The sequence below is a fragment of the Lentinula edodes genome (assembly GCF_021015755.1).
Source record: "Lentinula edodes strain Le(Bin) 0899 ss11 chromosome Unknown C8R40scaffold_4, whole genome shotgun sequence".
Taxonomy (NCBI): domain Eukaryota; kingdom Fungi; phylum Basidiomycota; class Agaricomycetes; order Agaricales; family Omphalotaceae; genus Lentinula; species Lentinula edodes.
The window spans coordinates 883,848-908,777 of NW_025764310.1; the positions used below are offsets into that span (position 1 = coordinate 883,848).

Here is a 24,930-nt window from a genome sequence, read left to right on the forward strand (position 1 = left end):
TCAGGGCTACAACGTGCCAGAAAGATTGAAGCTGGATTGAAGCATGTAGGCTACAATCAAAAGCCGGATGACCCTACAGCGGAGTCAACTGGAGTCACCCTATCGTCGATATCACTCAAAACGAAAACGAGGATGCAGCGCAAACTCACTATGACTGTTCAGAGCGTTCAGTTGTCATACTCTGGTCATATCAGTACATAAAGATATCCCTAACACGCCTTGTAGGTGCTTTGAGTCTTCGACAGTGCTGAAAATGGGGTGAGCGCTTGTGAGTCCACGTGGCAGGTCTTATCTCCTCGCACCAAAGCGGATAGCTTTCTTATCGTGCTGACGCAAGCAGAGATATATAGTACAGCTCGAACAGCAGAGTTCTCCGGATTTCCCCTCCTCCACAACCACAACCACCTACTACTTATTATCTCCCCCTTATTCCTTTCATTTACTTCGGTCGTTTTTGAAAGTCCATTGCTGTGATGCGCTGTTTGCTCATCGCGTCCATTCTTGCTGGTATTGTAGGCAGTGTTCAAGGTCACCGTGCGCCTGTGACTGCTCGCAAGTCTCTTGGTTTTGGGCCGGTACATCCTCACGCCGTTTACCGTTCAAATCCGTATCAAATTGCCACCAATGGCGTTCTTCCTCAGAGTCCAGATGCAGACCCTTTCGAGGTCGCACGACTCTTCATAGGCGACATCCTGGGACCGAATCAGGACCAAGCCTCATATAAGATTCGCCCAGACTCCTATACTGACCCTTCGACGGGCGTTACACATGTATATGTTCGTCAATATGTACATGGTATTGAGGTTGCGGATGGAAACATGAATATCAATGTCAAGGAAGGCAAGATTTTGTCGTATGGGAACTCGGTGCGTCCAATCCTATGGAAGAAACTACTTTTCATCAAAGGAGACTCATATTTTGTAGTTCTTTGCAGGCACTCCTCCGTCGCTCATTGCTGTACCTGACTCGCGGAATTTTCGCCATCCTCAACGAGAATATTGCCAGGATCTTTCGGTGGAGCTCGAGACACAATTCAATGTTTTTGCATCGACCCAGAATGAGCAAGCACCCATGGACGATCAGAAAACGTCTAAATTTGCCGCATTTGCTGGCCCTTTGACCCATCTTTACTACTCCAACTGTCAATTTGACGGATTAGCTGACGACATGGCTCTGAAGCGGCCTCAAGCTATTGAAGACATTGGGGATATGCGACCTGCTCTTCTACAGTTCATGGTCGCCGCCACTCCTAAAGCACATGTAGTCAACGACATCCTTGGTAATTATGACGAACACTTGAATAAGATGTCCGTTTCTGGTGTCAACCACTTTACCCCCGAGGGCGAACAAACCTATCTTTTCGTAGACAATGTCCCAGATACTGTTAATCCTGTCAAGGCCAACATTGCTTATATTCAGATCCCCTCCGAAGATGGGTCCGTCGAACTTGTGACCGTTTGGAAGGTTCGTGATCTTCCTCGTAGATTACTTGTACTATTGTTGACTTTCTGTATAGTTCGAGGTCGAAATGCAAGATAATTGGTACGAAGCCGCTGTTTCTGCTATTGCGCCTCATAGGATTATCTCGGTCGTCGATTGGGCATCTGATGCCCCAGTTCCTGTTCCTGATGCCCCCAAAGAGCCTGCTTCCTACAACGTATTTGCTTGGGGCGTCAATGATCCTTCAGAAGGCAATCGCACGTTGCAGAAAGAGAATTTCGACAATCTTGCTTCTCCCATTGGTTGGCACTCTTTACCCTTCGCCAATGACCCTTCGTACAGAGGCGTTAAGCCGAGCAATGAGTTTTACCGCAACACATCGACCACCTTCGGTAACAACGTTTTTGCTCAGGAGAACTGGGAAGGTCAGAATGCCTATATCAACAACTACCGCCCCGATGCTGGTAGTTCCTCGGTATATGATTTCCAATACAAACCCAAAGTATCCGATAGCGACGAAGCAATGGCTGTCGCCCATAACTACATCAATGCGACTGTCACGCAACTATTTTACACTTCGAACATGATTCACGATCTGTACTACAGGTGATTATCGCTCGTTGCATACCTTCTCAGATCTACATATTCATCTGGCTTTCAATAGATACGGTTTCACTGAAGTTGCAGGTAATTTCCAACAATACAATTTCGGTCGTGGGGGTCGCGAGGGGGACGCCGTTATTGCCAATGCTCAAGATGGTTCCGGCTTCAACAACGCCAATTTCATGACTCCTCCCGACGGCACCAACGGACGCATGCGCATGTACCTTTGGAACACTGCGAACCCTTACCGAGATGGTGACTTTGAGGCTGGTATTGTGATTCACGAATACAGTCATGGTCTCAGCACTCGGTTGACTGGTGGACCGTTGAATTCTGGTTGCTTGGGGTGGGGTGAGAGTGGTGGAATGGGTGAAGGTTGGGGAGGTAAGTTCCTGCCCATTGTTTAGTGTTGCATGTTTTGAATGTTGGTTGTTCAGACTTCTTGGCAACTACTATTCGCAGCACAGCGAACTACAGCGATTACCCAATGGGTGCATGGGCTGCTAACAGACCTAAGGGCATTCGCAACTATCCTTATTCATTGGTTCGTCTTACATCGTGAATTCTATTTTTATATACTAATCTATCCACATAGAATGAGACTGTCAACCCTTCTACGTATCAGACTCTTGACAAGCCTGGCTACTGGGGGGTTCACGCCATTGGTGAAGTCTGGGCGCAGATCTTGTGGCTAGTTTCCCAAGCACTCATTGAGGAGCATGGTTTCTCCGATACGCTCTATCCTCCTATGCCTCTTGAGAACGGGACGGTTCCTGCCAATGACTTTTATCGACCTGCTGTTGGTAAGAAACCTTTGGTGCCGAAACACGGTAACACTTTGTCTGTACAGTGCGTATTGGATACCACCTATATTACAACTCGCCCTCTAACAATCTTCCAGGCTTGTCATCAACGGCATGAAGCTCCAGCCTTGTCAGCCTTCGTTCTTCGACGCTCGTGATGCCATCATTCTCGCCGATGAGGAACTCACTGGCGGAGAGAACTTCTGCACTCTATGGAAGGCGTTCTCCTTAAGAGGTCTTGGAACGGATGCCAGCGTGCAAGGTCGTACTCCATGGGGTGGAGGGATCAGGTTGAACGTGAGTCATTTCAGAAATATCGTGATTTTTATATTTCCTAACCGCGTATGCTCTACAGGGCTTTGCCACTCCCACTACTTGCGAGTAAGCTCCTTTGAGCCCCCCGTCGTTTGTATATGTCTACATACTTAATATATACCGCTGTACATCTAAATTTCATTCACGACAACATCTTCCATAAATGATTTACTAGATTCAATCATCATGATCTCCAACATCATGCCATTTTATAGGAGTAGCAATGGTAAGAAAGAACTCAATAGCTCAAGCTTACTCCAATGCGCTGTTTTTATCCTACCCAATCGAAAATATGCTTAGAGGTTTGTATCTACAGCTTTGACCATTTCGATGTTTCTATGCGGCTTTCTGAATGCTGGAGCGTTGACTCCCTAGACGTTATCGATTATCACCTAAGAGATTTGGACTTGGGATCCTGTACATCGTACTGAAATTAAAAAAACATATTCTCTTTTTTTGCAAGGAAAACAATTCGTGTCAATTCGAGTGGCAGGAATCAACATCAAATGTTCTGAATCGACGAACTTCTCACTGAGCTTGGGATCCCAGTCCTTCCAGGACACAATTTTGAAAGGTATGTATTGTGCATGTTGTTCCAGTGATATCCACAACGTGGGTGGCATGGAGTCTTTGCCAAAACATCATCTGCCTCTTGACTGTCTTCCTGCTTTCTTCTTCCGTCAATAATTCGAATGCTCCTGTCTGCGGCGAGGCAAGTTGCAACAATTCTCGTCCTCAGTTTTGTTGTTCTCGCCGTCAACGTCGGTACCACTGGTAATTTAAACATCGGCTTGTCTCTAGTGTTCCTTGAACCCAGTCGTAGCCAGTCGTCGATTCGTAACTTAAGCATTGCTAATGATGAACAGACTTAAACTCTCTTGTTCTGGCTTCCGTTGAATATGTGAACGACTATAGGATTATTAAACGGGTTTAATTTCTACCACGTACCGTAATGCTTAATACTCAGTACTGATTATAGCATTACCAGATCTGTCTTCGTTGAACTCACACATCCAGTTTGTCATTGCCTCCCCGCCTGCTGCTTTCATAGAACAACTTGTTACCTCAGTCAAACATCGGACATATGTACATATACAAAAATCAATCATATCGATTGTATATTCTGGATTCTATTGAATCGCCCATTCCCATAACCTGCCCATAACCCCAGCAGAACTATTCATCCACCGAGTTGCTTTTACCAAGAGTCATCTTCAAATACAGATATATCCCAGATATCCTTCTGTGTCCATTGGCGATCCGGGATATTCTCGAACTTGGTGAAGTTCTCTTTCGACAAATAATCCTAGTACCCAATGTCAGTGATTTGGATGCGCATCTGACGTAGAACCGACCTTCTCCCATTCCTGGTTGGCATAGTATGCAAATACTTCCCGGTTCCTGTAAAACATTCGCATGAATGAGGCATCGAGAGCGTTAACACGACGTACTGAACAGGCCAAGGGCTAACGAGTCGACCACCGTTTTCGAGCGATTCGTTGTTCAGCCACGTCACGTACTGCCGGACAATAGCTATAGTTTGCGAACCTTCTCAGCACCAGTAGTTATGCAACCCTGTGGTGAATAGCTCACCTTCAGAAGGCGCAGTCCCGAACAACCCACGGAAAAAGGTATACCTTGTCGAGTTGTATTGCGCCCATAATCCCGCCTCATTTGGTAGATGAGCTGTCCCCTCCCATACTTTTGCCTGGCCGTAATACTGATATTGTCCAGCAGTCCATGGGCGGACTAGTCCGAAACAGATACGGAGAATGCTTAACAGAAGCTAAAAATAAAAGCTTACTTGTGGAAAATGCAAGTGTTGGGTCTGGAATAAAGTGGCCCGTCCAATGAACATATTTTAAGGCAGGCCCGGTGAATACGTCAGAGGGAGGAGGTGCTTCCAAAGATTCAGCCCCGAATGTTCTATACCAGTACCGTCAGAGTATTGAAGTGATGGCAGTGCTACTTGAAATTTTACTGATTCAAAACTGAAAGATGGAAAGGATTGCTGCGTTTATATCCTGTAGCTAGAATAACCTATGTAGTTGTGGATAATGCTTCAGTTCAGTCCTTCCGGATCAGAAATCGAAAATTCAACAAACCTCGTCGATATTTTCCAAAACAGTCCCATTCACCAGAACAATCTTCCCATCCTTGATTCCATTGTCCAGGGAAGATAACGATTCGAAATGGGAGATCTTGGGTATAAATTCAGTCTCATCAGGGAAACGCCTGAACGAACGGCGTTGAAAAGGGTGAAGAGTCTCCCAATCTGCGTATTCCTAGGCAATTTGGGATGTGATTAATAAGATTGAAGATGGGCGAAAAAAGCACACACTTTGTGACTTGCATAGATCTTCTTTGCAACAGGTGCAATGTCACGAGCAATTTCAGAACCACTAGTGCCTACACCGATTACCAATACAGTCTATCACCAAAGAATCAGGTTAGTTGTATTTACATACAACTGGGTATGTTTTGACGACTTACTTTCCCTGTGTACCGTTCTGGTCTCCTGTATACCCGTGAATGATATACGCTGAACCGGGATGGGTCGTCTACAGCGCGAACATTGCTCCATTGTAATAATCCATCAATCTCCGGTACGTGAGGCGAGGTATATGGACCTGGAGCAACAAATACCGCATCAAAGTCTTCAGTCCACCACGTCGCCTTCAAACGATCTGGCTCTTCCAATTTTTTGAGATGTTTTAATGTCAATGTCCATCCGTTGCCGTCTAGTCTCTTGCTGAGTTTTTCCACACGGGTGGAATAGGAGTGTACAGAGGAGTTGTCATTGGCGTTGAGGTTGTGGATGGAGGCGTATGCACGAACGTGAGCTCCTATGGTATGGGCGGAGATTACCCACGACTAGGCTATGGCTGAGAGGGAATGATAATAATGAAGGGTGCAGAGGGAAACTTACATGGTCGGGAGGATAAGGTACGTCTGGAAGCTCTGTGATCACTGCAGGAGAATTCGTGTGTAGACTATCCCAGATTGAACGCGGCTGCCAATGTTCTCGCCAGCGACTGTCCAGAGTCAAATCATCATCCCCTTCATTGTAATATTCTGAAGCGGGAAGTGCTTCCGGTATCCAGTGTTCTTCGACAGCTGGTGCATCACTAAGAGTTGATCAGTGCATAGCAATAATTCCAAAAGTTGACTTGCTTACGGATACGACTCACGAACAGGAATCTCGTCTGAATACAGCCAGTTACCACCAGGACCTGGTGCTCGATCAAATAATCGAACAGTAAAATTGTGTTTCATAAAAGTAGCTGCAGCTTGTAGCCCCGCGGGACCTATCCTTGGGTCAAAACAAAGCGGTTCTATTTGACGTGCAAGGGTTGATCTTACCAGCTCCAATCACTGCAACACGCTTGATAGTCGAATTAAACTTGTACCATTTCCCAGAAGGCTCGTCGTTGATGGTTTGTCCAGCAATAGGAATGTCCAGAACAGTCTGAGGTTCTTCGACAGTGATGGTTTGTCCAGCAATAGGAATGTTCAAAACAGTCTGAGGTTCTTCGACAGTCACACTGGCGACGTGGACAGTGACTAGGAACAACACGGTGAGCACAGAGAGCTTATGCATGGCGATAGATCGTCAGCAACTTCTGGTGGATTTAGTGGTAATGGCATTTATAGTTGTACGGTTAAATTCCTTACACACCTTGTAGTAAGCAGTTTTCAGTATAGCGGTCTATGAAAAAGCACTACGACAGAAGTCCTAGGTAACGATAAGGATATGAGGCGAGAAATCGTGTTTATGATGCCAGATGCCACTGTATTGCACCTTTTGTTTTAGTACACAATATCATGATGTATTCGCGCACCACTGCGGGGAAATCTATACTTGAGTCTATATGTGAGAATTGACCAGAAATATAATGAATCCGCCCAAGTAATATCTAGTAGTATGGATTTAGAGTGAGGTTTGACCTGGTTTGACTGTTCCTGTGTACAATTTGTCTTCATTATCGTGTGCGATAATACAGAGGCCTAGACGTCGCACCAAATTGTATCAAAATCAGATCATCTTCGGGCAGCTACTTTATGTTTCGAGACGTTTATGATCATTCCGAGAGTACAAGATCCCAAACTATCCCAAAGCATCCCAAGCAACGTGAAGTTTAGGAAGGCCCTGGGAAGGCCGACGTGTCGAACTTGATGGTCAAATGCAGGTTCGATGTCATGTGACAAATCAGCCCCTCCTTTCTTCATCTCCTTCATGCAGTGATCGGGCATTTCCTTCCTTCCTTCGGGCTTTTTACAGGCGTCTACTCCAAAAGAGGATCGACACAGCTATTGAAGGCTTTCGCTCAACCCATTCACAGAATCAAACCCTGCCCATTGCCTCAAAACGGCGGACCGCGGTCATAAGATTGGGGATTGAGAGCTTGGATCAAGCTCAAAAGCATGGGATAAGGTGCGAATTTCGGCTCCATATCCTTTGCTGTTTGTCATTTCCATATCTCAGATGAACAGTCATGCTACTGCTACAGAATCAGGAATAGCGATAATAATCCTGGTATATCTATAGCACACATGAGACGCGATGTGTGTAGCGCGAACTCCGGCTGTTCCTGTTCCTCAATGGGACTGTGTCGATCACTTTATATTACCGGGGCCTGCTGGGGTTTATCCGACGTGACGCAAATCATGCAAAATAAAACAGTGGAAAATTCCAATCTTGAGCGTTGAAACATCCCAAACTATTTCCAATTCGGGAGACAAAAAGAATGGGCTGTTCAGAGGTGCTAATTGGATCCGTTCACGACCACCGACGTATCTCCTCGACGAATAGGACAGAACCAGTGCTGGATTCAATGATACCTCAGGGTTGAGAATCTTCGTTCTTGAAGGAACTCGTGATTAATGAAAGCTGTATCGTCACTGGAACCGGAAGCTCTCCTCCAGTTCAACATAGGCCAGAGCCGACCTCAACTCGATGTATATATAGATTCTACCTTCTAAAAATTAGCCAAAGCCCATGTACAAGCAATTCACCTTCTCCCTTGCCACCATCTTCCAATGTTACTGGCCTGCCTACGCGAGCTCATGTTGACTTCTTCAACCTGTGTAATGCCCTCCGTTTTTATCACCTTTCCCAAGTTCCAATGCCTGATGACCCAGTTGCATTAGAGCGTTTTGCCTCCATATTCTGTCATCCATTTAGCATCCCCTTTCCAAATTCCAATGTCCTTGATGATCCATTTGCGTTGTCATTTTCGAACACGTTACCCTCATATTCTAACCATCTTAGATTCACAAGAAATGGCCGGATTCAGAAGAACTCGCATGTTGTTCAGAATGTTCCTTCTCGTTGACTTAAAATATTTGATTGACCATGAGACTGGATCAAGTTGAATACGATTCATTTGGATTAGAAGGAGATCTTTAGACCTGGATTAGACTAAGATACCGCTGACCCATTGTACGAAGACAGAATCATCCTCCAGTTACCACATTCCAATTGCAACAAATCCCTCCCAATTACGTCCCGACAAGTATCATCATCATGAAGGATATCTTCTAAGAGATGTATGTAGTTCGTGTCCCTCGTGGCTTTCCGTAGCAATCAAAGCAGCCTGACTAATTGATTACGCACAATTTGAATTCTCCATTGAGCACCTTGGTCGCAATCTTGACTGAAGAGGGAAACAAGGGAACGGGAAGGACGAAGAAAGGGAGCGAAAGGGCTGCAGAGAGCCGAAGATGTTAGTGGGTTCGAGCCTGCAGGGCTAAGTTCATCAGGATGATGTATTAATGCACACGGTGTGTGTGGACTTTTCGTGGTTTTCCGTGGTAGTCCGTGGTTGACCTGATCGCCTTGCGATTTTCTCATCGACAAGCCCTGCTCTCCACATGAATCCTTCACATTCTGGTCAATGGGTGTTGTTTTGCATGCTTAGACAGCGTTCTATAATACGCGTATCCATAGTGACAAAGTGATGGTAGTGCTGCAGTAGGCTGCAGTCTGCTGCAGTGCAGACATAATTCAAATTTGATTCAAATCATACCCAGCAGAATCCGACGCATGGTCAAGAATTTCACCGCTTCGCGATTGAACCTGGTTGAACTGATAAATAATTTGACGTTCCGATGGAGTGAGCTTTCGTTTCGTTTTTTCAAAAACTCGTGGTAGGAGGCCGGATGTTGTAGAAAAAAATTCCGTTCCGAAACTCATTGCTGTGAAATGATGTTTCAATCGAAGAAGGATCGTAGGAAGCCATAGCTTTTGATTAAGAAAAATACCGCCAGACCGTTCGGTACCAAGAACTTGCTAGGGAAGCTTCGCCGAAATTTGGAGGAACTGGAGCAGAGCGGTTAATCTAGCAATTGCTGTAGACGAAATATCACCCGAAAGTTTACTGGTCGGGTGGAAGGTGTGAAAGAATTTGGGGCACAGCCACCCGAAGGTCATGTTTTTCACCCCGACGGTGACTTGCATCTGCGTATTTATATCCCTTCCAGGCGAGATGACCATCCATTTTCATCTCTTCTCTCTTTTTGTGCCCTTCTTAGGATTCGTAAGTTGACTCTACTCGGTAAAACACAAAATATCAACGAAACTTCTACAGACGGCTGTTTCCTCATCCACAACATCAGATTAACACGATGTCTTTTCCTGAGACTTACCGTTTGGTCGATTCTCGCGGTGAACCCGTAACCCATGAACGTAACGAATCTTTCTCTGGACAAGAGTTGTACGACAACAACCCTTATCGTCCTCCTCAATACGAGGGTTACAAACCACCTGAATTGGATGCAAGATTCGCACCTCAAGGTTATGCCCCCACGCACATCGATCTGCGTAATACACGACCTCAAATCGGTCGTACGCCAAGCCCTACGCCTAGCGAGTCCCATGCATTGGCAGAGATCGGGAATCATTCCGGTTTGATCAACTGGAAGCGCATCAGCTCGAAAGATTTCTGGTTTTCGAAGGAGGGCCTTAGTAAGCTTGGGTTTTGTTTCGTTGCAAACATACTCTTTTTACACTCAATCTCAGAATATGGGCTTACCGCCGCCGTCATCATCACACTTGTGGTTCTCTTCGCGGTGTACCACACGGATATCGTTGTTTTCCTTACACCTGCCACTCAATGGTGCCATGAGTATGTTTAATTGACCTCCCGATCCTTCTGTTCCTAATCGTGGAAAATTAGCCATAAGTTTGGTTGGCTGATCCCAGTCGGAATCCTCTTTGTCCTATCTTTCCCTCCTGTACGTGTTCGTTTATGTCTCCTTTTGAATCTCATTCGATCCTGTGCTCATAGCTCTTCGGACACGAAATCATTGGTATGCTCTGTGGTATCGGCTGGAATATTGGGGTCGGTTTCGCGATCGTGGCGTTGGGCACTATGTTGGGTGAATTGGCAAACTTCTTGTGAGTTGCCCCAATACGCATTCGAATCAACAGTTTAAATTTGTGATATTCGACCAGTACGTTCAAGTATTGCTGTACTGCTCGAGCCCAAAAATACGAGAAGAAGAAAATTACGTACGCCGCTCTTGCGAGAGTAGTACGTACAGGCGGATTCAAAATTGCCGTAGCTGCTCGACTTTCCCTCATTCCTCCTCATTGTACGTCCCGATATTTTCTACTTGATGCAAGTTCTTATATGTGCTTCAGTGACTACGACTGTTTTTGCCTCTTCGGGGATGCCACTTACCACCTTCGTGGCTGCAGCCATATGTTCCCTTCCGAAACAGCTTGTGACGGTCTACATCGGTGTTCTTCTAGAAGATTCGATCGACGGAACGTCGAAAAAGGATAAGATCGCATCTATTGCTGTCGCCGTCGTCTCTGGCGTAATCACATCACTCGCGCTGAAATATGTCAACAAGAAAATGGACGAGGTCACGCCTGAAATTATCTACGAACGAAGGAAAGCTCGGTATGTTTGATTTCGTTTTTATCGTGATAGATTCGCCAATGCTCACACGTCGTGTTCTCTTAGCCAAATGGCACACTTGAAGTCGTTATCTGAGGGTAATGATACCGTTTAATGTAACGAGCGACGATGTTTCTTCATGATGGACTTATGAGATTGTAATTCACTCCAACCCACTACTGTTCACACTGTACAGTTACTATTTATTTGAGTCGTATACTCACGACTCTTCGAAATATAATAATGCGCATGCGCATAGTTGTGTAGCCCTATCCCTGGGTCTTCTATCGAGTATTGGACCTGGCTTGGCCTTTTGTCTCTCTCGTCGTAGGTCAGTAAATTCTCTGGTGCATGCTGTTCGCCCTGTTCTCATGACTGTCTGCCTCATCCCATCCCACCCCCAACTTCGAATTATCCAATCATTCCTGGCAACGTTATTCTTGTTGTCTTTGACTACTCAGCTTACCAAAGTTTCTATGCATTTACACTGCCACACGACCCAAACTCGGAAAATTGCCGACGGATAATCAAGCTAAGATACCCGACCTGGTTCTCAGTAAGAAACATCAAGAAAGCTGTCGAGGTGACGAACGTCTTATTATAGATGGAGCAAATGGGATAAGGAGAGAACATAAACTTCGACGATCCGACGGAGGAAGTTACCACGTATTTAAGTATGCACTCCCGAGGATCCTAGGTAATTCTTTATCTCTTCTTTTCTTCTCCCTCCTATACGCACAGGTGAGCGAAAAGATTTTTTCGCGAAGAACACATGTATTCAATCTAGACATAATACCAGACGATCAGCTGTCGAACAGTTGTTTCTTTCCCCCCTTTCTTTCTTCAATTTTGCCAGGAAACTATCCTGTCTTATCACCATGTCATATTATCCTGACGCTTATCGACTTCAAGACCAACCTAGCAGAGGCCATCGACATCCCAATCCATCTACTGGATCGATGTCTACAGACAATCGTCGCCGTGACTATGCTCCTCCCCAATATCGTGCCAACATTGACTCCGATGGTGTCAAACCGCCCATCTTCGAACCTCAGGGTATTAAACCACCAGACCTTGTTTATGGAGACAGATGGAATACTGTAAACGTTGCTCTGCCTCAGGATCCACGGACCCGTATTATTCGCACACCGAGTCCGACCCCCAGCGAGGCCCGTGCATTGGAAGAAATCGGTTCCACTTCGGGCTTGATAAACTGGAAACGCATAAGGTCAAAGGAATTCTGGATGTCGAAGGAAGGGTTGAGTGAGTCTCCCATGTAATACGTTCGCCGAAAAAGACTTCTGAATAGCTGCCGCCTTCGACAGAGTATGGAATTGTCGCCGCTGTCGTTATTACCTTAGTAGTTCTCTTCGCGGTGTATCACAAAGACATCGTTATTTTCCTTACACCTGCGACACAGTGGTGCCACGAGTACGTGTTTTGTTTCGATTTTCTGTTCCGTACACGGTCCTCAATTCCCGCTCTAGTCATAGATTTGGCTGGCTCATCCCCGTGGGACTGCTCATTGTTGTATCGTTCCCTCCTGTGAGTTGTTTCCTCCCATCATACCTTAGCCATACCCAACATAATTTTCAGCTTTTTGGTCACGAAATAATCAATATGCTTTGCGGTATTGGTTGGGGTATCGGAGTAGGTTTTGGTATAGTGGCCTTGGGCACTCTGTTAGGCGAAATAGCCAATTACTTGTAAGTTCGTTCAACAGGATCATATCTGGATATTTAACTGAATTATTCTGTACCAGTACATTCAAGTATTGTTGTAGTACCCGATCCCAGAAGTATGAGAAGAAGAACCTCACGTATGCTTGTCTTTCGAGAGTGGTGCGCTCCGGTGGTTTCAAAATTGCACTCGCAGCCCGCTTCTCGATTATTCCCCCTCATTGTGAGTCGAATTTCCTCATTCTGCGTTTTCCTGACACTCACAGTTCGTCCTTAGTAACCACAACTGTCTTCGCCTCCTCAGGAATGGGGTTCTATACATTCATGGCCGCGGCTGTTTGTTCTCTTCCGAAACAGTTAGTGACGGTCTATATTGGAGTCCTCCTCGAGGACTCTATCAACGGAACGTCGTCAAGAGACAAAATTGCTTCTATCGCTGTGGCCATTGTCTTTGCCGGCGTCACCTCTTTTGCTTTCCGATACGTTAACAGAAAGATGGACGAGATCAAGCCTGCAGTCATTTACGAACGCAGGAAACATCGGTGTGTTATTCTGCGGTAATCATATGTCGATTTTCATGTTTCGTCTTCCTTAGACAAGCGGCAAACTTGAAGATGCTTTCGTGAGGCGGTGGTATGGTATAATGTATTGATGACTTCGAAGACTGGGACAGATTCTGAGCTATTCTGAGTAATTGTAATTTTATCTTGATGTAGCGTGTCGCGAGCTAGTAATTATCCAATCACGAACTTCGGCCGGGGGTCATCTTAAGATATTCCTGCACCTGTATCATTGTTAAGTTGACCTTGATTTCTTCTGCTGGCTGAGCTGATCTGCTATTGAGGAACAGGCGTAGATATGTAGCTGTAGCTTGTTCCCAGGCTCATGTGCTACTTGCACAAGCTCCGTCGTTGTCCTAGCAAGCCCCCAAAAGGCTTGAAAAATGTTGATGATCGTTACTCAAGGGCAGGAGAAGTACCGTCAGTATCTGAGGGCAGTTTGATGACATCATTCCCCTCCACCGTTCAATATTGTGGACGCCATTCCTCTCTACACCTTTTTTCTCCAACGGTATCTGAACTCACCCGATCCGCATGAGTAAATAAGGTGACGTAACACGGTCGGGACGCTGTACACAGTTCAGATCTTGGTTGATTGGACAAAACTTCCTGGCTTGAAGGTTGTGCATTGCTAGTTGCAATAAGAATCGGTGTACAGCCTTCTCATATTTTTCAATTTGATTTCAATTTCAACAGGCGGGCGGACGGTTATACCAAGGCTAAACTCATGTCGAAGATGTGGTCATTCTTGCAATGCGCTGCGCTTAGATTCAAGCTAAGGCTAAGATCAAGATTCCTATCGACGGACATGTTTTTGAGCTCAATTGGTTATGCACATACATCACTATATAAAGACCTCCTCAATCTTGGTCGACTCCTTCATCATTTCTTCCAGCCCAGATAACGCCACTTAATTCTAGGTGGGTGTCAAGCTTGCTCCTCGCACTCACAGAGGCAGAGATTGACGAGAGTTCCGTTTGCCAGCTTCTATTCTTTTAATAACGACGACGACCCTTCATGTATCATCAGAGCAACTTCGTTCAACAGCCAGCACCGGTGTATAACGAAACAATGCCAATGTATGGACGATCCCAATATGACATGGCCCGTACCCCAAGTCCTACTCCTAGTGAGGAGAGGGCTATGAACTCAAGTGGGGGGTTGGTAGATCTAAGCTCTTTCAAGTCAAAGGATTTCTGGCTCTCACCAAGGGGCATTTGTGCGTGTCATTCTGTTTGCTAAATGAAGTCTTTATATTAAAGCTAACATGGATTGAATAGTTACCGCAATCGGTCTCCTGGTCATTGGGGCCCTAGTTATATGCTTTGCGATATTACACAAGCAAATCATTATTGGTCTTGAGCCTGCAACGAATTGGGCGAAACGGTAAGTCCTCAAAAACCTCTCACACCCTAGCTGTAACCAATGGTTGGTAGTCAAACTGCGGGTTGGCTCATTCCAGTAGGGATTCTCGTTGTTCTGTCCTTCCCGCCGGTATGTCTATCGATTGCTGCTTCGCCTCAAGGTTGACATCAATCATCAATATAGTTATTTGGACACGAGATCATAGGTCTATTATGTGGAGTGACATGGGGCATTGGCGAAGGTTTTGGGATTATGGCATTGGGCACACTTTTGGGCGAAATCATCAACTATTTGTGAGAAGCCCTTTTCATCTGCGCATGCTTTAGCTGATTTTGATTTTGACTGACTTCATGTTCTCAACGATCCAGCGTATTTAAATTTTGTTGCACCTCTCGTGCAAAGAAATTGCAGCAGAAAACCATTATGTATGCCTGCTTTGCGAAAGTAATCCAGGATGGTGGATTTAAGGTCGTGCTTGCGGCTCGATATTCGATCATCCCAGCTCATTGTGGGCCAATCTTTCATTGACCCTTGACGCACCCCGTTTCTTACGCATCTCAACAGTAACAACCACCATCTTCGCAGCTTCTGGGATGAAGTTTTACATCTTTCTTGCTGCTGCTGTCCTTTCACTGCCGAAACAACTCGTCACTGTATACATTGGCGTCCTCATGGCTGACTCAGTCGATGGCACCGACAAGAAGGACAGGATCGCGTCTATCTTGGTGTCCGTAGTTAGTTTCATCGTCACCTCGATTGCGTTGAGGATAATTAGGCAAGAGACAAACAAGATCAAGCCTCAGGTCATATATGAACGCAGAAAAGCTCGGTACGAACTTTGTTTATGGGTCACACAGTTCGACACTGATCCTTTGACGTTTAGCCAAGCAGCGAACTTGAAAATGCTTCAAACTGACAGCGACGAAAACGTATGAATATAGGCGTAGATATATCCACCTACCTCTGATATTTGAATGATTCTCATTTTATGTCTATTCTTCTTCGAATCTATGTACTTCCAAAACATTGGGTCACCGCAATTGCTTGACTTCTGGGACTGTAGTAAGCTTTGTAGTAGCTTTCTTGCATTTATGTAGTAATGCATTTTTTATCATTGAACATCCAACTCTGAGGTAACAACCCGAAAAAGCATAAGCGTTTTCTGGTAGAATAAAGCCCGCCTGAGGGTGGAACTTCTGCTGACAGTGTATATTAGATATCAGGGTTCTACATTGTGCGCTGTCGTGCGCTTCTCGCGTCGAATCGGCTGGCTAGCTGCTAGTCGGTCGCGGGAGAAATAATCAATCGTTCTGGTATATGAAAATGAAACGAATCTGGAGTACATGGTCCATATTCGAACGAGACGACCGTGTGTCCTAAAGCAACTTGAGCCGCTCGTTATCCTGACGTGAGGGCGCCAGTGTCGAATTAGGCATGAGGGCTTGACGCTCATTATCGTGCAGTTGAGTCGGCAGATGCAAACATCAATGAATGTGAACGATTCTGCAATTGCATTCAGGTGAACTTGGGGAGGGCGCATTTCCTAGTCATCTGAATATAGGACTATGAAGGGACCGACGTCGGTAACTGACATAGATGCGCGCCTATCTTCTTTTTTAAGCTACAGCCTACAGGTCATACCAGGACCTTGAGGCTCTCTCGAGCGGTCATGATCAGATTATAGAATGGCGAGTAACAGCGAATAGTTTGCCGTATCGATGAACTCGTGGACTACTCGTTAATACTTGCGCGTCCAGATATAGCCGGAAATTTACTGGGAGCTTGGGCTACTACTTAGTCCTTACCTGAAAAATGCGAGTCCTATGTCCTCTGCCTCATCTTCGGGGAGGAAGAATGGGCATTGGGGAAGGATGTCGTGAAGTCGGGGAACTGATGTGACGTGAATCTTTGAGCTGGTGAAACTGGCGGGCATGTGTTACCGGTTCGGCGGTGGTTAGCTCCTCCCCGCAAGTTACAGTTGTGGCACTTTTGTTGGTAGTCTACGTCTCGAGAAGTTAAGCACAGTTAAATGAAGTAGCACAGGTTCACAATGGCCATTCGAGTAAAAATAATCTTGAATCTCAGTCTGTGGTAATTAAAGGCTATGTCGAGAAAAACAACACTGATCAACAAAGACCTTGGCACTAGCCTAACAACCCTTCTTACTTTCTTCCACCATCTGCTTCATACTTTTACTCTATTTAATACTCTCCTCGCCGGCGAAACCTCTTTGTAACGAAACCACTTGACGAGGACCAGTCTGCTCACGAATTAGCTCAATTACTCGCCGTGCTGGACAGTATAATGGCATCAAATCACCCAATTTCCAACCTGCCCTATGATCACCAATCACATACTCAACAGTACTGGAACTCGAATGGGCAATATCCTCCTATGAACAACTATCCAAAGCCGTCTTCAGGGCTATACGGCTCAGGATTACCTTTGTCTGCCAATGTGCATCTTGACCCTCGGGCTGGCTTGAACCGCACACCGAGCCCTACTCCGAGTGAAGCGAAGGAGTTACAGACTGGTGCTATTGACTTCAAGGCTATGATGAATTGGCGGTTCTGGATACGGAGAGAATGGCTTTGTGCGTCATAATATCTGCTGCTTGACCAATATTCATTTGTAGTTTGTCAGGGTATTACGTTGCCCTTGTTATCATCACTGTCATTACCGCCCTCATAACAATCTTCCATGATCAAATTGTCGGCTGGTTGACTCCTTTTACTCAGTGGCTACATGGGTATGTCGCCAATCCACACTTCTGCCTCGAGGCGAAATCTCATGGGTAAATCAAATCTTAGTCTCAAATTTGGCTGGCTTGTTCCTATAGGAATTCTGTTTGTGCTATCCTTCCCCCCGGTACTTCTATTGAGCCCACCTTCTATACTCGAACTTAACCTACTCGTCAGCTTTTTGGTCACGAAATTGTCGCTATTCTTTGTGGCCTCGTCTGGGGTCTATGGATTGGCTTTGCAATCGTAGCTGCTGGTACATTTATTGGTGAAATAGGAAATTTCTAGTAAGTGCCACACGTTCTGGTGTCGGTTTATCTCCATGACGGGTTCTTGTAGTGCATTCAAATATTGTTGTCGCGCTCGGGGAGAAAAGATGGAAAAGACCAATATATCTTACGCTTGTCTTGCCAAAGTTGTCCGTGATGGTGGTTTCAAAATTGCCCTGATCGCTCGCCTTTCCGCAATTCCAGGGCATTGTGTGTTCATTCTGCTTTGTTTCCTTTCTTTTGTGACATTAATCATCTACAGTTACCACCGCGGTATTCTCTACCTGCGGAATGAATGTCTTCGTTTTTTCTATAGCCGCTATCCTTTCGCTTCCTAAGCAATTCATCACGGTCTATCTTGGTGTCATTCTGGGAGAGGCTGCTGGACAGGAAAGTACCAAGCAGAAACTCATTTCTGATGGTGTGGTTGCGATCACCGTGATCGTCACTATCGCCGCCTGCTGGTATTTATTGCGCAAGATGAACCAAGTCAAACCTGATATTATTTACGCGAGGAGGAAGGCTCGGTACGTGCAAGTAATTTGTTTGTGTGGACGTTCCTAACCCCTAGTTTAGGCAAGCCAAGTTGAACAGCGGTAGTATGTATAGTACTCCCAATCTCAGTGGATCAGATATATACAATCCAAATGCTTCTGAAACCAACATTCCTCTTACTGCGAAGAAGAATCAATTTGGATATGGAGCAGGTCAAAGTCAACCTTACCCCTTCAGCAGCGAATATCAGCGATCGAGCATCGGCAATAATATTGTTTACGCTCCCAAACCACAGCACCGCTACTCACCCGATAATCAGTACGGTAACGACGATCCAGAACTTGGGCATGTACCTCCAGGAGCTGCTGCTGGTTCTCAATACAACTATACTCCGACGAGGCAAACCTCCGACGAAGTAGGATTCGATGCAGCCGGTCAGGCAGGTGTCGGCTCCGCAGCTTCCAGTCAACAGCCGAGTCCTCGGATTCCTCCCGGGGTATCGAATTTACCAAGGACACAGTCTCCCGAAACTATTCCCTCATCGCAGCCCATATCTCATAACCAATCTTCCTCATACCCACAGTCTTCACAATACAATTCCTCCTCATATCATTCATATTCTTCTCAAACAACCCCCTCTCCTTATCCCACTTTCACTCCACCGCCCTCACATCAACAGCCTTATACCCCCCACTCATATCAGCCTGAAGTCGTACAAACGCCTACTCAAGCGCAGTTCGTGACGTATAATCCAAGTGCAATCTCATCGGAGCGATTACCTACACCTGGTTATCACTCGAACTCTACTCCGATGAGTCCAGTCGGGAAGGGGGCGCACTCGCCGGCGGTCAGTACGCCGACGCAATACGTAACGCAGGCCTATGCGTCACAACACGCATATGAACCTACAGACGCAACGTATCATACTGCAATGGCGAGTTCGGACAGTGTTAATTTCCCACCAGGCGGGCATGTACATTCGCAGGAACCGCCGCCCCCTAGTTATTTCTAAGGTTTGAAATGATTATTTGTGAACCCCGCGCAGGCTGGCTGCTATGTGTACTCCCTCGGCCATTCGTTGCTGTTATGGACAACTCTACAAATTCTGGCACTGTATCAATCTTTAAGTCACGCTCACGACTCGTTGTAGCTCGTCTCGTACTTGACATTGCTATCATCTATACTTTACCGAAGTAGCCTCCCTATACTGATATTATTGAAGAAGTACAAACTCGTTAGTATCTTATCTCTGACTCGGACTGTGTAGATAATCTTGTCGATCTTTCTTGTGCTACGACTTCAAAATAACTTTTTTCATTGTGTCTGTACGTGACTTCCTGTGACCTTCCGGTTTGTTCTTGATTTGAACTGGGAATATCGAGTTCTCCAATGTAGACTGGAAGAGGTTTCATATGTACAGCTTTGTCCATAACGTAAGACAACGATGACAGGAAGATCCGATCACTGGAAGGTCAAAATGAGGATATTGGTTTTTCATCCTTCAAGTGAGTAACTAATTTCGTTCGTAGGCATGCTTTTCTGTAATTCAAGCAATCTGCCAAGCATCCTTTTGCCTCTGGGTGTCAACTGATCTTTAAATCGTTTGTCGTTCACCCACGACAGCCCATGCTGGAGTATATTGCGTCCTCGAGCAGTCCCATAACGCGCGTCTGCTGTACATGCATGAAGAGTAGCTCGTTTGACTGTATGGTCGTATGCTGCACAATGGAGGATGTTGCTGTTGTAAAAAACGGTTTCCCCCGCTAGAATACGGACGAAGAGTGGAGTCAATTCTCTAAAGGTAGCTCAGTGAGGCGAGTAACATACGTTTCAAAGTCAGTAAAACTGCACCGGGCATATCCAGAGGATCGCTCGGTGGATCTATAGTACACGAATGGACTCGCTGCTCAGGTGTTCGTGCAATTTTGTGAGATCCAGGTACGACATATAGACACGAATCTTCGTAAAGAGCTCTGTCGATGATACGTGTAACATATAAATCACAAACGAGCACAGTCAGGAGAACGACTCATACGTATTCCATTGTATCTGTGCATCATATATCAGATTTCAGTAAAACTAGAGCCGTGTAGGGTACAGACCCCTGTATGCCATTTATCAAGCGCGGCTTGCTCTTCTTCCGGAAGAGCATTCTCCTTCACATCATCTCGATGCCATCGAAGGGCAAAGCTGTGTTCCAAAGGGTTAATCAAAAGGTTGAAAAGCTCTGCAATAAGATGGAAGCGATAAATAACCTGGACAGATCGAGTAAAAAGGGATAAACGAACCTAACTGCAAATCTTCTTCTCCACAATGCAAAAGATCAGCGCATACCTATGCATGTATATATCTATAATTATTTGTCCTTATCGATAAGGACATCGATTGCATACCCTCGTTAGATCATCAGAAGTATACCAGTTGGAGAATACGATGGCGGATCCTTGTAGGTCAGGATGCATAACATGTTGAACGCCCCATGAATCAGGATTATCGTTATCAAATGGAGGAAATTGCTTTCCAACCGTTCTACGATAAGGCCAAGAACCCTCACGAGCACGATTAATAACAAGATCGGAGGCCTCTTGTAGCTTCGAGAAATCGTGAAGAGAAACAAGCCCTGGAACAACAACAAAACCTTGGGAATCGTAGGTATCCTTGATGGGGGACATGATAGAAATCAAGAACTGAATTTTTCGCACGCCGTACTTCCTCGATGGCATTGAGTACATGATTCCTGTAGCCCCTACATCGACTTCCTTTATACAACCGGAGCCTCAGAAAAAGCCTCAAAATGCATTGAAATTGTTTGCCTTGAAGCTCCGAGAAATTGGTGGCCTTCCAGTTACAGAATTCCTCAACACCCCCGAGGAAGAGTTACCACGTATTCGTTATGATTTTGGTTTTCCAAATACTACATCTCCATGGTATTATACACCCCAAACTCAAGAAGCAGCGGCATCTCCAGGGGTTACTGCTGTCCAGCAACTTGAAAATGCTTGTCGGGAGGCTTTTGGGAGGACGGATGTACTTCAATACAGCGTTTCTCTTAGTGGTACCATTTACTCCCTACAATCGTTTATATTTTAGTTGAACTGATGCTCTTACCAATAAAGAACCCGGTATGAGCAATGTATTGCATATCGTCAAAAACAGTGGCATGCGACGAACATATACGGGCACGTGTGAACACAAAACAGAGGTACAAGCAAGAGAGGAGGTGGCTCAAATCGCCCTGCGAGAAGGGGCTTTGGCCTATATCTTGGACTCCGAGCCAGATGAGCAGCTAAATTCAAAATTTGGGGAGTCGTCCAATCCAGTACAGATGATCGAGGATTGCTTTGCTCGATGGAGGCGAGGACTCAAGCCACCTCAATGGTTCACTTATGGTCCGTAAAACATCCGTATTCTCAATAATTCATCTCACACGTTATCTAGATCATGGCGCAGCTCTGAACGTCCAACTCGCTTCTCCTCGAATGCGTCGTGTCTATTCTACTCCCGAGAACACCAAGTCAGATGCGCAAGTTGTATGCGCCCAAACCGCGATCGATTATGGTGTTTTAGATTTCATTAAATTCGGTGGTGGACAAGTTCGTCCTTCTTCACCGAATCCACCGACGTCCGACAGAGGAATCGCAATGGTGTGGTCAAACGTGCAGGAATTCATCAACACTCTTCCCCGGCCGTTTCCTGAGTCCGAATTCGAAGATAATCCTCAAAAAGTCGAAGACGGAATCTTGCAATGGTTCAATAAGTTGCGCCAAGATGCCAACAAGGCGCGCGCCCATCCACTGGGATTTCACTTTCATTTTCTGCAAGTTAAACATGGTGAGGTGCCTGTGTTTTTGTACTCGCAATTCCTCTCATCGATATCTTGGTCGATCAGCGTATGGTTGTGTTCTCCGTATTGAACCACCCCCATCAGATTCAGACCCAAAACACGCTCAAACTTACCTGGTTGAGCCACGTTTCTCCAAAAAAGCTAAATCCAAAGTTGGCGTATGTATTCAGGCTATGTCAGAGGGTGTCGGAAGTTTCCTGCGTGCATATGTCCCCGATACCAAAACCACATCTCCCGGAGTAAATAGCTTAGTCACTTTGGAAATGCAACGCTTTGTGAACGAAACAATGTGGCCTGCGCTGGAGGCCGCTTGTCGAGAGGTAAGCCCAGGAGCTGCCATCACCACTCAGTATCCGAGAAGCGGAGGCAGTACGTGCAGTTTTTGGCCGTGTTCTCTATGTCTTAGTCTGAAAAACATTTAATAGTTGGTTGCATGATCAAGATAGTAGTTCATCCTCTTCCCAGCAGGACATCTGGTGTGGGGTTGAACACATCCAGCAGCGTCTCGCACACGTACAGTGTACCATCGGTATACTCCTCCCGCAATGATGCACGCATGTCGTTGGTGTGTGAGGCAGGCGAGAGAATGCTACAGTTTATCAAATCCCGAGGAGCTCCTCCTCCTTCTGACGATCCGCCACGTCCTGTGAAAAAGCCGAGGCTGGAAAAATTGATGGCCGCACCCATGCATTCAATTGCGCGCGCTCAACCAAAGACTGAAGCTAAGAGAAAGCAGGGCGAGAAACGGTTTCAAATGCAGGCAAGTGCAGTCCCGAAATCGATAAAAAAACCAAAGGATTGGGACAGCGATACCAAACAGCCCAATATCGACCTTGCATACGAGCTTGAGCCGGGCGAAATCGTTGCAGATGACGAGGTAACTGTGGCAGGCCCAAGCACGTCTTCAATCCCTCTACGTTCTATGTATTCAGCCTCATCTATGTATTCTTGGTCTCAGCCGTCTCAATCAAGTTTGTCCTGTTTCTCTATCTTTGAAACAATTTACGCTGATTTCTGGTTAGCTTCGAACCTGAAACGGAAGCGCGAAACGGACGGAATGGAATGAGGATAGTAGGTGAACAAGTTCTGAGATATAAAGCGGAGTAATTCTGTTCTAATAGTGTTCTAATAACATACATTCTTCCATAGAAATGACCACCGGTCAGCTGATGTTTATGCGTTCCGTTCAATGCAATGCTTCGAGAGATCCTCGGTCCGTCTATGGAGTAGGAACCTTTAAGAGCAGTTAAACTAGTTTATGCTCATTTGCGAGAGCTTTATTTTTTTCCGTCATCTGATGGCACCTTTACTTCTGCTCAAAAATCTGTGTTTTACGATTTTCTTCACTTATTTCCACCTTGCGCTTTCGGGCACCGTTCGGCGAGCGGGGTCGACATGTACGGTTAATGCCAGTACGAACGGCTCTGATGATGCACCTGCGATTCTGGAAGCTTTCCAGATGTGTGGGGACAATGGCGTTATCCAGTTGCATGATCCCTTGTATCATATCGAGACTGTGATGAACACTACGCGTCTATCGAACGTCCGGATTGATTTGACAGGAACTATGCTGGTGGGTCTCAGGCTGTTGTAGATGTAAAAGGCCGTATTCAAGGCTTAGTAGTGGGGAACAAATCTTACTTACTGGGTTTCTTCTGGTTTACCTTTGGGATACCTCAATGCAACTACCGCTTGGGCGCTTGGAGGTGATCAAATAACATTTGACGGTCATGGTGTTGGTACATTAGATGGTAATGGCCAACTTTGGTCGGTAATTTTATCTTATGATACAAGAGTCATACTGATGTTGATCTTCATGTAGGTACAACTTGGCCGATGGTGTATCCAACTATCCTGGACGGCCAATTAACTTGTTGATCGCCAACTCAACGAACTCCCTTTACACGGGTATACGTTTCATACAATCCCAGTATTGGACCATGGCAATTCAGAATTCAGAAGATGTCCTACTGGATGGAATATACGTCAATTCGACTTCTAACAATACTGTGGGTTCTTTCCCAGTTGAATCGGCAAACTTTATGACCTTTTTAGGTTCCTGCGAGGAATACAGATGGCGTAGACACTTTCTTCTCCAACAGGATAACCTTTAGAAACTGGACAGTTGTTAATGGAGATGATTGTATCTCGTTGAAAGCTAATTCTACCAACATTTTGATTCAAGATTCTGTTTTCCATGGAGGTCTCGGTGTTTCTGTCGGGTAAGCTTTACCCTTTTGTGCTGCTAAAAGATGCCGATCGTTAACGGAAAAAAAGCTCCATTGGCCAATACGACGGAGTTTTCGAGATGATTCAGAACGTCACGGCAGAACGAGTACTCGCTCTTGGTTCACGATATGGGGGATATATCAAAACTTGGACTGGTGTTCCTCAAGGCTTTCCACCCAATGGTTAGTCTTTTTCAGTTTATAGGGTGATTGATCGGTGATTTGACCGGTTGCTTTGCAGGAGGTGGAGGTGGCCTTGGATTTGCCACGAATATCAGTATGTTAGCTTCCCTCTATACGTTGCTGTTTCTTCAGAGACTAACAGACCCGGAAAGCTTTCAGGGACTTCACACTTCAGAATGTTACTGACAATGTTGCTCTGATCACACAGTGTACTTCTTTTGAGGGTGCCACTGGTGATTGTGATACTTCTCTGTTCCGTTTATCAAACATTACTTGGGGACCTGGAATATCAGGAAGCATTCAAAGTGATACACTAGCTACAATGCAGTGTAGTGGGGACGCTCCTTGCTCTGGCATCTCACTACTTGGTTTTGACAACGTAGTCACAGTGGGTGCGCGAGAGATCGATTGTAGCAACGTCATAAACTCAACTGGGTTCAACTGCACGTAGATAATCAATGTCATCACTGTGTTTTTATATCCTATCCTATTCAATAG

General features: G+C 45.6%; 9 protein-coding genes across 9 annotated transcripts; 7 read left to right on the forward strand and 2 right to left on the reverse strand.

The window, feature by feature from the left end:
• Positions 1–473: 473 nt before the first annotated feature.
• On the forward strand, positions 474–3,231 carry C8R40DRAFT_1166673 (extracellular elastinolytic metallo proteinase; the record flags this gene model as incomplete). Its single annotated transcript, XM_046230892.1, has 8 exons — positions 474–866; positions 925–1,464; positions 1,517–2,046; positions 2,105–2,427; positions 2,481–2,587; positions 2,639–2,892; positions 2,945–3,143; positions 3,202–3,231. 8 exons carry the CDS (start codon positions 474–476, stop codon positions 3,229–3,231), a joined length of 2,376 nt encoding a protein of 791 aa, XP_046090525.1.
• Positions 3,232–4,359: 1,128 nt separating this feature from the next.
• On the reverse strand, positions 4,360–6,762 carry C8R40DRAFT_1035866 (FAD/NAD-P-binding domain-containing protein; the record flags this gene model as incomplete). Its single annotated transcript, XM_046223536.1, has 12 exons — positions 4,360–4,467; positions 4,517–4,562; positions 4,613–4,694; positions 4,755–4,910; positions 4,966–5,087; positions 5,143–5,201; positions 5,267–5,446; positions 5,503–5,592; positions 5,655–6,035; positions 6,091–6,289; positions 6,340–6,469; positions 6,525–6,762. The coding sequence occupies 12 exons, from the start codon at positions 6,760–6,762 to the stop codon at positions 4,360–4,362; spliced, it is 1,791 nt and encodes a 596-aa protein (XP_046090526.1).
• Positions 6,763–9,788: 3,026 nt separating this feature from the next.
• C8R40DRAFT_1166675 (uncharacterized protein) lies at positions 9,789–11,183 on the forward strand (the record flags this gene model as incomplete). The annotated part of the gene is made up of 7 exons (XM_046230893.1): positions 9,789–10,128; positions 10,183–10,288; positions 10,340–10,397; positions 10,451–10,560; positions 10,618–10,757; positions 10,807–11,071; positions 11,135–11,183. 7 exons carry the CDS (start codon positions 9,789–9,791, stop codon positions 11,181–11,183), a joined length of 1,068 nt encoding a protein of 355 aa, XP_046090527.1.
• A 612-nt stretch (positions 11,184–11,795) lies between these two features.
• C8R40DRAFT_600672 (uncharacterized protein) lies at positions 11,796–13,536 on the forward strand. The gene is made up of 7 exons (XM_046235583.1): positions 11,796–11,809; positions 11,868–12,331; positions 12,394–12,499; positions 12,556–12,613; positions 12,665–12,774; positions 12,831–12,970; positions 13,025–13,536. Exons 2-7 carry the CDS (start codon positions 11,947–11,949, stop codon positions 13,306–13,308), a joined length of 1,083 nt encoding a protein of 360 aa, XP_046090528.1. The 5' UTR covers positions 11,796–11,809; positions 11,868–11,946; the 3' UTR covers positions 13,309–13,536.
• An 842-nt stretch (positions 13,537–14,378) lies between these two features.
• Positions 14,379–15,607, forward strand: C8R40DRAFT_1166677 (uncharacterized protein; the record flags this gene model as incomplete). Its single annotated transcript, XM_046230894.1, has 7 exons — positions 14,379–14,526; positions 14,588–14,693; positions 14,744–14,801; positions 14,856–14,965; positions 15,041–15,180; positions 15,237–15,501; positions 15,556–15,607. 7 exons carry the CDS (start codon positions 14,379–14,381, stop codon positions 15,605–15,607), a joined length of 879 nt encoding a protein of 292 aa, XP_046090529.1.
• A 1,369-nt stretch (positions 15,608–16,976) lies between these two features.
• On the forward strand, positions 16,977–18,358 carry C8R40DRAFT_1035944 (uncharacterized protein; the record flags this gene model as incomplete). The annotated part of the gene is made up of 7 exons (XM_046223545.1): positions 16,977–17,265; positions 17,316–17,421; positions 17,483–17,540; positions 17,591–17,700; positions 17,753–17,892; positions 17,945–18,209; positions 18,259–18,358. Coding segments are annotated over 7 exons (1,068 nt in total), but the record flags the coding sequence as incomplete, so codon positions are not given.
• A 1,313-nt stretch (positions 18,359–19,671) lies between these two features.
• Positions 19,672–20,849, reverse strand: C8R40DRAFT_1036616 (uncharacterized protein; the record flags this gene model as incomplete). Its single annotated transcript, XM_046223594.1, has 6 exons — positions 19,672–19,940; positions 20,005–20,150; positions 20,213–20,226; positions 20,280–20,404; positions 20,466–20,511; positions 20,571–20,849. 6 exons carry the CDS (start codon positions 20,847–20,849, stop codon positions 19,672–19,674), a joined length of 879 nt encoding a protein of 292 aa, XP_046090531.1.
• C8R40DRAFT_601024 (uncharacterized protein) lies at positions 20,668–23,183 on the forward strand. The gene is made up of 6 exons (XM_046235584.1): positions 20,668–21,232; positions 21,294–21,566; positions 21,616–22,008; positions 22,067–22,390; positions 22,447–22,992; positions 23,044–23,183. Exons 1-6 carry the CDS (start codon positions 20,908–20,910, stop codon positions 23,085–23,087), a joined length of 1,905 nt encoding a protein of 634 aa, XP_046090532.1. The 5' UTR covers positions 20,668–20,907; the 3' UTR covers positions 23,088–23,183.
• A 135-nt stretch (positions 23,184–23,318) lies between these two features.
• On the forward strand, positions 23,319–24,883 carry C8R40DRAFT_1036439 (polygalacturonase; the record flags this gene model as incomplete). Its single annotated transcript, XM_046223580.1, has 7 exons — positions 23,319–23,594; positions 23,646–23,788; positions 23,844–24,030; positions 24,077–24,243; positions 24,299–24,432; positions 24,491–24,526; positions 24,585–24,883. The coding sequence occupies 7 exons, from the start codon at positions 23,319–23,321 to the stop codon at positions 24,881–24,883; spliced, it is 1,242 nt and encodes a 413-aa protein (XP_046090533.1).
• Between the last annotated feature and the right edge of the window lie 47 nt (positions 24,884–24,930).

What these genes read in the sequence shown, in the direction of transcription:
- C8R40DRAFT_601024 (XM_046235584.1), top strand. Translation starts at nt 20,908, where the DNA reads ATGATTCCTGTAGCCCCTACATCGACTTCCTTTATACAACCGGAGCCT. An exon ending in TTTTCTGCAAGTTAAACATG is followed by an intron (nt 22,009 to 22,066) that starts GTGAGGTGCCTG and finishes TTGGTCGATCAG; the next exon opens with CGTATGGTTGTGTTCTCCGT. An exon ending in GTATCCGAGAAGCGGAGGCA is followed by an intron (nt 22,391 to 22,446) that starts GTACGTGCAGTT and finishes AACATTTAATAG; the next exon opens with TTGGTTGCATGATCAAGATA.
- C8R40DRAFT_600672 (XM_046235583.1), top strand. Translation starts at nt 11,947, where the DNA reads ATGTCATATTATCCTGACGCTTATCGACTTCAAGACCAACCTAGCAGA. An exon ending in GGCGAAATAGCCAATTACTT is followed by an intron (nt 12,775 to 12,830) that starts GTAAGTTCGTTC and finishes ATTCTGTACCAG; the next exon opens with TACATTCAAGTATTGTTGTA. An exon ending in CTCGATTATTCCCCCTCATT is followed by an intron (nt 12,971 to 13,024) that starts GTGAGTCGAATT and finishes GTTCGTCCTTAG; the next exon opens with TAACCACAACTGTCTTCGCC.